At 29.4% G+C, this 14048-nt stretch overlaps 2 protein-coding genes across 22 annotated transcripts in view; both read right to left on the bottom strand.

The window, feature by feature from the left end:
- Window positions 1-5257, bottom strand: part of LOC143253272 (uncharacterized) — a 71034-nt gene extending 65777 nt beyond the window's left edge. For 17 of the 19 annotated variants that reach the window (XR_013029477.1, XR_013029479.1, XR_013029476.1 and 14 more), the window contains exons 1-2: window positions 5111-5257; window positions 1982-2083 (exon numbers count right to left, since the gene is read on the bottom strand). Coding sequence is in view for 11 of the 19 variants with exons in the window: in XM_076506853.1 (XP_076362968.1) it covers window positions 1982-2076 (95 nt within the window). In the remaining 8 variants the exon portion in view is untranslated. The remainder of the gene's footprint in view (window positions 1-1981; window positions 2084-5110) is intronic. The other 2 variants (XM_076506861.1, XM_076506862.1) reach the window with 1 other exon arrangement.
- A 2833-nt stretch (window positions 5258-8090) lies between these two features.
- The window catches only part of LOC143253271 (acetylcholinesterase-like), a 94141-nt gene continuing 88183 nt past the window's right edge, over window positions 8091-14048 (bottom strand). For all 3 annotated transcript variants that reach the window (XM_076506850.1, XM_076506851.1, XM_076506852.1), the window contains exon 4: window positions 8091-11816. In XM_076506850.1, coding sequence (XP_076362965.1) covers window positions 11656-11816 — 161 coding nt within the window. In that variant the 3' untranslated portion in view covers window positions 8091-11655. The remainder of the gene's footprint in view (window positions 11817-14048) is intronic.

The raw sequence follows: 14048 nt of genomic DNA, 5'->3' as shown, positions 1-14048 counted from the left end.
GGCTCAGCTGCGCCTGACTAGGGGGCTCCTTTCATTTACAGTTTTTAGCAGATTGATTTATTCTTTTAATTTGCATTCATTTTTTAGAAGATATATCAAAATATCTAAAATTAACAAATAAAATAAAAAGAAAATAAATGAAATTTAAGATTGTTTATTTGCTATTTATTCAGTTTAATTTTTTTCTAAATCAAAATATATTAGTAATATGAGTTAATAAAGCCAAAATAACTCAGTAAATATTTCAAATACAAATCATTTCATTATTATCCTTTTTGTTATCAATAACATCATCATCATCATCAACTACTGGTATGCTACCATACAATTGTTTTACAGCCATTGCTAATAACAACTTCTCTGCTGCACATATTCCATACAATTTTCAAATCACATAAAATTACTCTTTTGACTAATCATGACTACCTACAGTTCAAATTGTTCATCTATGCAATCTTGTCATTATACTACTGGTACCTTAATGTCAGTGAATTTTCCATTCTTTCACAAATTGACAATACAAACTAAAACAGCATATGAAGGAAAGCAATGACATTGCTTAAAAATTCAACTACTGATATGGTTCAATATTAAACTACTGATATCAGTGATATGCCTCAGAAATTAAATTTTGTACAGTCACTGACATCAACAACTACTGCTCTGCTGCATGTATTCCATTAAAATTTCAAATTACTTAAAATTACTCTACATGACTACCTACAGTAAAACTTGTTCATCTACACAATCTTGTCAGTAAATTACTGGTACCTCAATATCAGTATATTTTTCATTCTTTCACAATACAAACTGAAACAGCAAATCAAGGAAAGCTTTGACATTGCTTCAAAATAAAATTAATGATATGCTTTAAAATAAACCACTGGCACTGTATGCTGCAGATAATAATAAAATGCTTTTCAGTCACTGATATCAACTTCTGCTCTGCTGCATAAATTACAGTCAAATTTCAAATCACTCAATTTCCTTTAATCAATCTTGGCTACTTTCCTCTTTTTCGAGACAAGGGTTTCCAGTGCTCTCTTCCAAGCTTTTTTTCTCTCCTTCTCTGAATGGGCAGCTCTCTGTGCCTCTGCGGCTTTCTGGACTTTTTCTTTAGCCAAGGTGGCTGGGCCAGATTTCACAGAACCATAGGCCTCAAGCCTTTCTGCCCTTTTCTTCTGATTCTCCCTCAGCTTTGAGGTATACTTTGAAGCTGCTGATCTAATGTCCTTACACATTCTCTTGTATACAGGATTAAAATGAACATCTTTCCTTTTAAACATTTCAATCGCTGTTGTTTCTTTGGAGCGTAGAGAATATTTTATCGTCTGGTATGCACACGATACCAGACCATGAGACTGCCTCCAAGATGGCGGTCAGATTTTTTTTTTCTGCAATAAACATTGGAAAAATACAATTTCTCCTCAAAAACCACCTAACCGGCCCCTAAATCGCTCATATTTTCTCCTTGAATTTACACGAATTTCGTGGGTGATTGTTGGCCGTTTGAAAACCACGGAAATCCGCGTTTCAGCGGAAAAATGGCACACATGTTAGTTATATCTATATTATAAAAAGTAATGTATATTAAACTCTATACTTCAAAATTTGCTAAATGAATCAGAGAATGGAAAGACCTAGTGAAACAATTCACTATTTTCATTAAAGGAGATATTGAAGATTTATTTGAATATTTTTAAGATTAAAAAATCAAAACTTGTATAATAAAATGTTTCATTGATTAGGTTTTAAAGCCAAACTTATTAGTATAAATTGATAAGGTTGTTTAACTAAACTTTGTTCATTACACTGTAAAAAGTTGCCACATGCACAATTTAAACCATTCATAGCAAGATCAATTAAGGCTATTAAAAATAACAATGATCACCCTTATCTCCCACTAACTTCCACCACACTAATAGTTAAGATAATGGTAAAATTGCATGTAAATATGTCTGATAAACAAGAGTGAGCATACCTTCTAGGTAGACCACCATGACTTATAAATGAACTTCCTCTTCCATTTGGGTACATTCTTTTTTGGCCCTTCACAACCTCTAAAAACAGGACCATCTGCCATCTACTTAAAAGAATTTTGAAACATTTACATTTTGCTACTATCTATGTTAGAAGCATATGACCTATCAAGCTAGGATTTAACCTAATGAATTTTTTTATACCCATTAAAAATAATATAAAATGGAACTAACATTAACTATTTCTATACCACTAGATTTGTTTTCCAAAATTAATGCTAAAAGTTCTGTTGCGATAACTGAATACGTACAATTTCGTGAACAGCTATTTAAAAGAAGGCTCAAACAGCAACTAAATTATACATCAAACTAGTTACTTGTGTCCAATGACTATACATTTACCCAAGCATGTTTATCATTTTAAAATCAGTTTGTTTCTGAACTATAATCTTAACCTCTTTTATGATGAATATTTTAACCTCTTCTCAAAGTATAACTTGAAAGATGCAAGAAACATACCAATATAAACACAAACAATGAAGAGTTAAGTTAACATATTTGGTAGTAATAAACTTGCAAAGAGTGATTTATAATGAGCTGATTTATTTTTTGGGTGACCATATTCCATGTTTCAAAAGATCGTTTGTTTTGAATTTTGTGCAAAGCTACACAAGGGCTATCGGTGCTTGTTTCAAAAGAACCTCAGTCTATCTTCTCCAGGCTAATAAGTTCCATAAAAATAGTGGGTATAATTTTTTCTTTTCTTCCATGTGGATGTATAAGGAAGCCTTATAGGATCTGATTATCCCATTGCTGTCCTCCACATTATGTTCCCTTTCAGATGTGGAACTCAAAACAGTTATTTATAGCAAATGGAAAAATAAAACAAAATTATGTACTTTTTATTGTAGGCATAAATTAAAAGCACATATTCAACCATTTTATACTACCAAGAACCCTCTGCTTGAAAAATGAGGTAAAATAAATAACAATCTAATACACACCACACTTACTTTATTGAATACATTCCCTATGGGTTTTACTCAAACATATATTCAACACTGCCAGGGAACAAAAAGTTACATTAAAACAGACAAGGCTGTTATAACTTACAGTACTTTAACCAGAAAGAAAAATATGATGAAAATTGTAGTTTTGGATCCATTGTGTTATACAATGTTCATTTTCTTCTTACTGTTTTTATTAAATTTACATTTATTTATTTACTCTTAAAATTATTTCAGTAAGTCCTGGTTTAGCGTACCATTTTTCTAATATACCAAAGCAAGTAATACTCCCACTGACATGTTTAGTCATCTTTACTTCTGATGTAAAAGTAAACTGCAATATTACAGGGATCTTATTTTCTATTTAAAACTTTCAGTTCTTGTATATCTGGACATATCAATCTTGCACATTAAAAGACGTCATGTTACATTTACCATTAGCACTGTTGTAATAGCAAATTCGTATATATCAACACAGAAGATTAAAAACAAAGAAAAGAAACATCACAGTTGTTGGCATCATTACAAGTCTTTTTAATATAACAGGCACATTTAACTTACATTTGAGGCTATTAAAACAATTAACACTATACGATTTTAAAGAAACTACAACTGTAAAATTATACTTTATAGTGACAAAATATGTAAAAATTAAAAACAAGTCAGATATTTAGCAAAACTTAAGAAAATGTCTTATAAAATGTAATGAAAAATGGTACATGAAATATTTTCCTGTTTTTCTTTTAATAAATTAAATAAAAACGATTATACATTTCAGTTGCATCAACATATATTTCTCCAGCAGTTAGAAGCTAGTGTTACAATTTGGTCATGAACTCTACATTATTTAATCTTCTCGAAAATATTTTCTCCATAAAAAGTAATTTATAAGATACCTTTTGAGTCATCCTTATGTTTGGAAAGAACTTTACTTCAAAGGATGTAGATGGTACTGATGACTATTACTACTATGTTATCATCACAATGTCTTATATGTTAAATTAATGGGGTAATAAATTATTGGTTGAATTAGCATGTGACAATACATCATCAGTCAAAGAGTAAGACATTTTATCTGTCAACTGTCAGTGAATATGACTACAAAAAATTATTAAGAGTGTACCACCAGCATTCAGTATTATGTGGTGTGTATATATATATATATATATATATATATAATCAAAATCAGCTTAATAATTTAACAGAAAAATGAAAAAGCCACTAAATGTGGTACTGTTTTGGTCATCTTTTACTCTTCTTGTACTTCAAGATGCTCAGAAACTACTAAAATCTATGAGAATAAATTATAAAACACATTATGTGCTACAGAATATAAGAAACTGCTTTTTTGGTCAGTTGCATAAATAAATCTATAAAACAATCACACTTCATGTTGATTCATAAATTACCTACTCTATAATCTTTGAAGAACTTGGTCAATTTTTCTTCCAAGAATTTTATTTTCAAAATAGTACTTTTACTCTCATATAATGGTTTAACTTGGATGCAGAAAGCAAATAAATATTACAACATATTTTGCACTCCATACTTGGACTATCATTGCTAACAATGGAAATTGCCAAGAGACTAACATTGTTTATTTCTTTAACATCAAAACTCAACCCATGCAGTTCATCAATTAAAGTCAGGTAAAGAACCTCACAGTTCATCTTGAACTTTGATATTTAAGAATTGAAATGAAAAATACAGTCCTTAAAATTTAATAACATTAACATTAATACTAGTATCAATACTCACAGTTACATATAAAACAGTCTGTATCACTTAATTTTAGTAAGTACTTAAAAGTTAAAATAGTATATTATTAATACAACTGCGTTAAGTTTCCTGTAGTTGTTCGTATAATAATCACAAGCTAATACTAATATTAATAGTAAAAAAAGTGAAACAGTGGTGCTAGTAATACGATTGTCTTAAAATTGTGATATACCATACATTACACAGTACTTCTTTTCTTAATGAAGAGTATTTACTTATCGTTAGTAAATTATAAAGATCGAAAGTTTACTGAAATATGGTAATATACAATTGAAAAACTACTTCCTCTATAATAACTTAAAAAGATTTTAATAATATAAGGAATATATAATATAAAAACTTCACCTTATCCGACCTAGTAAATTTCTTTGCTTAACTAACGTTTCTCACGTCTCTACAATATCCTGGAATAAATCGCTAAGATTCAAAATGGCGTTCAAAGTGCAACATAACTACGTCATAGCGCCCTCTTTAGGAAAGCAAGGTAATTTTAATTCAGAAAAAGAGAGAAGGTTCGTATGTGAAGTAGCTTTCCTGCTCATGTTTTAATATTGTTTTTGTTTACGTATAACTCCCTTCACTGTTTAATATAGCTACATGTCTATCTGAGTTTAAAACGTTATCTCAATTCTTTCCTCATGTATATTAAATATTAAAAGAACATTATATATATATATAATTAATACGAAGTTGTTCCTTGCAGGGATTATGGAAACTAATTACAGGTATAATTATGTAAAGCAAATGCAATGTGATGTGTAACTTCATTGTGTGAGAAGAAGTATAGTTGAATTTAGTCTAAAGTTAAGTTAGTTATTTGTAATTCAAGTTTATTTTCGAAAAGTTCCTTATTGTTCTTTCGTGTAAACTTACGAATTATTGTTTCTTATTCTTTTCTTCAAAGTTATTATTATTTATTCTGTGTGATTGGGTATCGACAATGTTGTTGTTTTTTATTTGAATATTCGCTTGAATCTAAGATTCAGTGTTAGCCCTAATTTAAGACGAGTTTTCTTTTTTATGTAAGATATAGAAAATATCTCTCCTTATATATTCTCCGAGTTACATTTTTAAGCTCAGTCAAAGCTATTGCGAAATAATGTAAGAGTGTATTCAAAAACCTGCGGTCACCTTGCACTGCTACTTACGCTTAGATGGATATATACATAGATGTAAATCACACAAGACTGGCTTGTCACTACTTTTTATTATTGAAGGACATGTGTTCATGCGGCCGCTATTACTATATGTTGAAGTTCGAACTGGTAGACAATGTAAAATGGGTAAGAGTGACAGTCGCTTGTCTAAATCACAACTCGAAAGAACGAAGAGAACACGATCCTATGCCATTAATTGTTACACATACCGTCGAAAGCAGCACTGAAATTATAAGTTTCTGAAAAATGATAGACTTAATGTTAGAAATGTGTAAGCTTTCTCAAAGTTGCTTCTGAGGCCTTGCATCATGACCCCAGCGCCAACTCCTTAAATGTAAAACATGTTTAGTGAATTCGCACCGTTAAGTTTCTCGATATTATAATGAAGATTTTACCAAATTGTGTTGCAAGATGCTTATCTGCAAAGTTTTCCTCTTCCATATTTGTAACTAACTTAGCTACACACAGTATAGTGTTACAAGGTAAAGTATTCTGCATATTGTATTCCTTACAGATTGAATTTACAACTAATCTCGTAATTTGATACTTGTTTTTCACTTTATTTTATATACGTCTCTCATTCTTTGTCTTTACTAACCCCCTGGTGTTTGTAATAAGCATGTAATATTTTGTTTTTTCTGGCTGCACGGTTTTTGTCATTTTTTTCATATTAGATTTTATCTCATAAACGATCGGGATCAATGTTGATTAGATTGTTTTATAAAGCTGAAAGTACCTATTTGGACTCCACTAAAATTGATAAGTGCTGTAAAGAATGAGTCAAAATAGGGATTTGTAGCTTGAGAAAGTAATGCAGGCACTTTTTCTGGCCTTGTTTTTTTAGAGTCTCTAGTTGTAGGATTGAAATATAACTATGATATTTGCCTTTTGATTCAATTTGTTTCTCTATTTTTTTAACAATCCCTATTCCCCCTTTTTAAATTAACAATGTATACTAATTTTGTGTATTTACATATATACCAGATAAATAATGTCACGTGAAGAACGTTAATGGATAATGTAGTTAAGAACTCACAAACTTTTAACAATTATATAATTTATTTAACACTATCACAATGAAACAGTTAAGGAATGTTTCATAATGGTATCTTTATGTTTCACAAAATTCCACAGGTCTACATTACAGTTATTATTCTACTATATTATCCCGTTTTTTGTGTAATATATATTTTAAACAATTTATTTGATTTTGAACTTCGCCCAAAACTACACGAAGACTATTTACGCTAGTCGTTCCTAATTTAGCAGCGAAAATCCATAGAGTGAAGGTAGTTGGTCATCACCCCTCCCTTCCCCACCAACTGTTTGGTTACTCTTTTACCAACGAATAGCGAGATTGACCTTAACTTTTTAACACTTGCACGGCTGATAGGGCGAGCATGTTTGGTGGGATGGGATTTTAACCCGCGACCTTCAGATGGCAAATCAAGCGCCAAAACCTCCTGGCCTTTATCATTTTGATCATTTTTAATACGACGACGTAGAAACTAATGAAAATATATTTCTGTTCATTGATTCAAGCATTGTTCTTTATTGCGTTACAATATTCTGATTTGAGGCAAATAATAGTAAGAGACTTTTATCACTAAATGTAATTAATAAATATAAACTCAAAGTGAACTCCAAAAAAGATTAATATTGGTTTAACTTTAAATCATAGAGTTTTCTTGGAAAATGTATCAGGTTATTTGTGGCTATAAAATAAAATATATTTTTTTTTATTTGACATAAGCTGTGACTATGGTTAAAATTAAATTCTGTAACTTTCATTTCTCAGGATAGTATTTCAAAATATCATAATTTTGATTAGAAAAGCAAATACCACAACGTGAGATTTTAAAACCTTTTTCTAGCTTTAGAAATTCTTGGCCTCTTCTCAAGTTATCTTTCATTTTAATACCTCCATTAAAATAATTATGACTTGTTCAAAAAAAGTTGCATGGTTTCTGTATTTAGTTCTTTGTTAATAAGTACAGTGCGTTCAGGGTGGGAGACATATTTCATATTTCCAGATTTATCTCTCTAACTTCTCATATGAGTAAGAGTAGTAAGCGTTGAGTATAAATTTGAATGTTAACTTGAAAATAACCAGTATGTGTACATTCTTCGTATTCTCCAAACAAAAATACAATCATAATATTCAGTTTTTTATTGTCATACATTTCCAAAAATTATACAGTACTGATAAGTCTGTGTAATCATTCAATAACAATAACACCTTTGTGTAGATTTTATCACTAAGATAATTTGTAATGACAAGTAAATTGGGAAGAAAACACTACATTTATAAATATGGTAACCCTTTACAGTGACAAAGATTTAATGCAGAGTTAGAAGTAAAAACCAAATTGTTAAAGCTGATTCTAAAATTATTTGCATTCTAACGCTTTTAATACATGATTTATTTCCTCTTTGCTAATGATAGCAGTATAAATGCACTCTGAATTTTGTCATTGTATTGTATTTTTAATAAACACACACAGGCACATGATTATAGTGCATAGATAAATGTGATATTTTCATGCATAAAAGATGAATGTAGTATTTTCATACATACAAAAAATATAACTTTTACTGATATTTACAAATCTCTTTACGGATCATAATTAATATACCAATAAAACGATGCTTAAGTAAAACTCATAATAATATTACTTGAAAAAATCTGTATGTTTCAAAATCGAAACAAAGAACATTTACGTGTTACTTTATTACATTAGCTAAATATAACGTTGTTATAATTTTGCAAGGTCTGCACCTTAAAAGAGGGGCAAATAGATTTAAATATCTACACTACGACATGAAACTGTGACAATCACCATGAAAACTACTTTTTAAAATCACAATTTGCTTCCAAATCTATTATGGTTTTCATTATAGTAATAACATATATTTAATACACTAATCAAGTCACTTAAAAATTTTACATTAGTAAGGAAAACCCACTACAAAATTATAAAGTTTTTAAAAATGAAACCAATGAAATGAGCCATAGTCGTGCAAACAGTAAAATTTCTTAAAATGTTATTTTTATTTTGAGTTAATACACGATACTTGAAACAAATTTTCTCTTACAACTGTATATACATAGCTAAATATAAAAATAGGAACACCCAAATAAAACAACATTTTCCCCTTACCTACTAAGTTCGATCTTGTTTGTTTTTTATTAATAGGGAATCAATCTAGTTTTGCTTATTTAGAGTTTTAATTAATATGGAATTTAGTTAAGTTTATCTATTTCCTTTTTCAAAATTGACAACAAGTCTTTATAATCATTTCAAAACTGCAGTTTCTGGAAATAGAAATTTATATATTTCTTTTTTTAATAAATGTTGGAGTTAACTGAAGCTCATCCATTTATTTTTTTCAGTTAATATAAGAACTAATTTTTAAGTTATATTTTTCTTTTAATTAGAACGGAAAAACTGTTTAAAATGATGAACTTATCATTATGTGAATTTGTTAAAATTTACATATTTTCTTAAATATTAAACAAGAATCTAAAGTTCTTTAATTAACAAACTCTTTCTTGATTAATATGGAGTAATTATTTTAATAATTTACAATGCTAAAAACGCGTTATTTCACCGTCATTTTGATGAAATTCCTATGTAATTAAAGTGATGTCAAGAGCTTGACATGCACGGATTATACTTATGTCAAGTCTACAGATCAACGTTTAAAATATAAACACATGAAAAACAAGAAAAACATATTACCTTATGTAAAACACATGGAAAATTTTCAGCAAGACACGTAAACACTGGGTACACATTGAATATTTTAAAATCTCGGAAATTATTTTCAAATATCACTAATGTGATATTTTTGGGGAGAAAATAATAACACTGTTTTTGAAGGTAGTACGTTTCTCATACTGTCATTGTAAACGTTTGTTTGCTATGATATATTGAAAATGAAATTTTAATGAAATGATTTAATAAAATACAGAACATACACTAGTGTTTATATAAAAATGTTAAACCAAATCGATACTTAGATTATTACGTTGACAATAAGGTCATTAACTCGTCAAATATATATGTAAAAACGGCTCGTTTGGGTTGAGAAAATATTTTACGTAGAGGAGCGCTCCTCTACGTAAAATATTTTCTCAACCCAAACGAGCCGTTTTTACATATATATTTTTCTCCACAAGTGGGTTTTCTCGACATCACTGATTAACTCGTCAAATTGTTTTGCAAAACACGAAAATTTGAGTTGAAAATATTGAATCATTTTTCCAGGTAATTACGTAAGTGCTTAATTTAGCTAGTTACAGGCATGACAAAAGTAAGTATAAAGTCTTGAGCGCTTCCCAAAACTTTGATAGGAATCATTATGACTTCAGTAATAATTTAGAACAAACACATTCCTAGACGATGAATACTATCTATCGAAAGGAACTGAAGAATAGCGTAGTCTTGTTATTGACTTGTCAAGTATTATCTAGAAGCATGTAGCCTACCAACATGCTATAACAGATACTTAATTAGTAGCCAACATCTGAAAAACGTGTAAACCGAGGCGGCTCATAAACAGCTAGTCCGAATATTTTTTCATTCTCTTTAACAACTTACTTTCATTAAACGGGGATGGAGGAGTGTTTTAAAGAAATGTTAGAAAGTTTGAAACACTAACAAAAATAATATCGATTTAGAATGACATTCGACACAAATTTTCGCAATATTACATTTTATATTACTATGTCGAAACTTACACTGACGGCTTTAACTGTTCGAAAGGATTAAAGATGTTACTTTTAGAATTCCTAAATGAGTTATTATGTAACGACAAAATGAACGTGCAGATATGAAAATATTCACCTTGTTACATAACGTATTTTCCATTTGTTGTATAAAACAGGTTTAATAATGATTGGATGCTGGCCATATAGTGCATTTAATAAATTTTGTATAAATAACCTCGTGAAAATTATTGATAGGATTAATCTATTTAAGCTCCACCATATGTGTTTGTTATATTGTATCAGTTGATTCTGTCTGAAATGGTATGTAAAGATAACTTTATTTCCCCCACAAATGCAGGAAATTAAATTCTAATCACTGAAAATATTCCGGACTAAATATATAATATTTACTTCTCATTGAGTCTATCGTTTTAAAACTGAAATTAAAGTTTGAAATAACTAAAGCTACTTTGGTGATCAGACAGAATCAATGATCATACACTCTTGCTAAAGGCTTTCATCAAATCTTAGGAAACCCATCTTTTACTGGCTAAATCTAAAATATTTGAGTTATTAACATTGAAAATTGTCCATAATAAACATTGAGCTATTGAGAAATCATGAGACCCCAGCTAAAATATTAACAGGAAATTTTAGACTTTACATTGTTGTGCATACTCATCAAATTACAACTACCAAGCAACATTAAAGTTGTATTAACATTACACTGATAATAATTGCACAGTTAATAAGTTTTTAGACAAATCTAGGTGCTCTTTTGTGATTTTTTAAATCAATTTACAATATTTATTTTCATACGTTTTCAGTAGTACTTTTGTATTGTAAATGTTGAGTTACATCGTTATAGAAACATTTTATATCCCTTAATCAGTCTCCAATATATTTGGTATTGGACTGTACTATTACTTTGTGAGAATTACCTACTATCGTAATTATGAATTCATGAAGTACACATACATATCAACTTTAATCGCAGCCATCTCTTACAAAGAGAAGATCTAGGAAGAGAAAGTCTTTAAGATAATATTGATCTTGAACAAGATATTTGTATGAAGAATTACAACTGTAGCCAGCAAAAGAACTGAGTTTTGTAGCGAAAGACATATCCACGAGATGGCGCCACTATTGTTGCACTCTGGAATGAAGTTGATGTGACTTGCTGTAGAAAGGTAAAACAAATACACAAAACTAAAACGATTGATTAACTTATTAAATATAATTATAATTTTTATAATGTGTTCTTGTTTCATTTATATATTTCCAAAAAATCGAATCAAACATTTTATACGTCACCTTTATAATAGCGTATTTTATTTGTATATGAATGTTCAGCCCGTTAGAAGCAGATAATTTAATTACAAATTTCTAAATGCCAGTTTTTATTTATTATGTAATCCATAGTACCAACACTAAAAGTAGAATCAAACAGCTTAGATAATATTCATAAAGAAATATTATTATTATTTTGAAAACCGTGAAGCCATAGTTAATTGAAGGTACATCGACATATGTTACTCTTATGTGGTAAAACAAATCCTCAAAGAATATTTTAAAGCTTTCTATGCATTTCTATCACTTTATGATGTCGTAACGAAACAGGCATATCACGTAGTTTACAAAATAAGCGAAAACCTTCTTATTATAAATTTGTATTTTATTTTATAATCAGCTTTGTGGTTCAGGATTTTCTGGCCGATAAAAGATATCTAATTTTGTTAATGTTAACTTCTAACTAAGAGTGGTTATCTCTTAAATTAACAGTAGGTTAGCTTATTCTTGATTCGTCAATATTCTACTGTTAATGCTTTATCCTTATTTTACTTATCTTGCCCCCAAATAAGTGAATAAGAGAAAGAGAACAAACACAATACACAAAAGCGTAGAGTGTAATATCGAAACTTTAACAAATTTCTCAGTAGTACTTATGAAATACAAGTGCTTTGCTAAAAGAGTATTGCACGTTGTTTTCTCGTTTGTGGGTGCTTTTAAAATATCTGATGAAAATTATTCAAAGTCCAATTCACCTAAACTATAAAGAATTAGTTTGTTTCCTACTTTCTTGTTTCTCCAAGATTTAACACTTGTAAATTGCCATAAATTGTTGTAGATCTGCGTTACAAAAGACATTAACTAACGTTAAACAAATTACCTTTTTATACAAAGTAACTCATTAAGTACGATAGCAAGTACAGATCGAAACACTTTACGAACTGACTCATTCGCTCTCTAGCTTAAAACAACTCCACATAATTCACAATTGTCTCGTATTTGTAATCTATGTCCATAAAAAGTTGATGTCGGCTTAAAGCTTTCTAGGTTTCTTTAACTTCATGCGCAATCTAGAACATTAAAAATATAGCTTATAACAATATTAATGTAACCAGCATAATATTTGTGTCTTATTACGAAAATCAGAAAGAAACTGGATATTAGTTAAATATTTGCTTTAACATTTCTGGAATATGTAAAACCAAAAATAGATCTTTCTCTATTCAAAAGCACTTTCAAATTTGGTACTGTCTGAACAGAAAGACAATAAATTTATTGAACTGAAAAAAATAATTATAATTAAAATTCATTACTAGTACAGATAATATGGTTATGGTTACACACTAAAGGAGTTCTTAACACCAGCCAAAGCACGGGCTCTCCTCTCTCCAATTATTAAATCCTGTTGCAACACGATTGTCAGTGCACAGTTCAGGTAAGCACCATTCCCAGTTTTGAACTAACGACAAGTTGGTAGCAACATTCTTCTTTGTATTTTCTGTTTTAGAACAAAGCCACAAAATACACTATCTGCGTCGTGTTTATCACGGGAAATTGAATTCCTAATTTTAATATAGCATAGACTTAATGGGGAACCTATGTTTTTTATTTTATTCACCTATATATTAATTACTTTACTTTATTTATTATCATCATGCGCAATTTTCAAACCAAATTCCTAATATAAATAAAAAGGGGTTGTGATTTTACTATAGGGAAGTGAAAATCAAGACAGATATTTGCTGTTTAGCACTAACTTATTGCGAGAAGGGCAAACAAACGCGAGCCAAGCCTAACATCACAGTCTGGTTTATAAATGTGACCTCCTATGAAACTATAAAACAAATAAAAATTAATCCACGTCACTTGTTGTATTTTTCAAATAACCTGATATTTATTACAATGCTAATAAAAAATAAGAAGAATTTGACATTTTTAACTATAGCCATTGAAAATAAAATTGATAAAGTTAACCCGAAGTTGACCCAGGAAGGTCGAGACGTTGTTATCAGCATTTTTGTACTTTGTAGATTCTTTTTTTGCACTTCTTTAATTTTGTTAATACAGCTTTTTATACTTTAATATTATTGTTGTAATCTCAATAAACATTTCCAATAGCTTT

This window comes from Tachypleus tridentatus, chromosome 6 (assembly GCF_004210375.1).
Source record: "Tachypleus tridentatus isolate NWPU-2018 chromosome 6, ASM421037v1, whole genome shotgun sequence".
Lineage (NCBI taxonomy): Eukaryota > Metazoa > Arthropoda > Merostomata > Xiphosura > Limulidae > Tachypleus > Tachypleus tridentatus.
The sequence above is the reverse complement of the archived record's forward strand: the minus strand, read 5'-3'. Positions and strand labels throughout refer to the sequence as shown.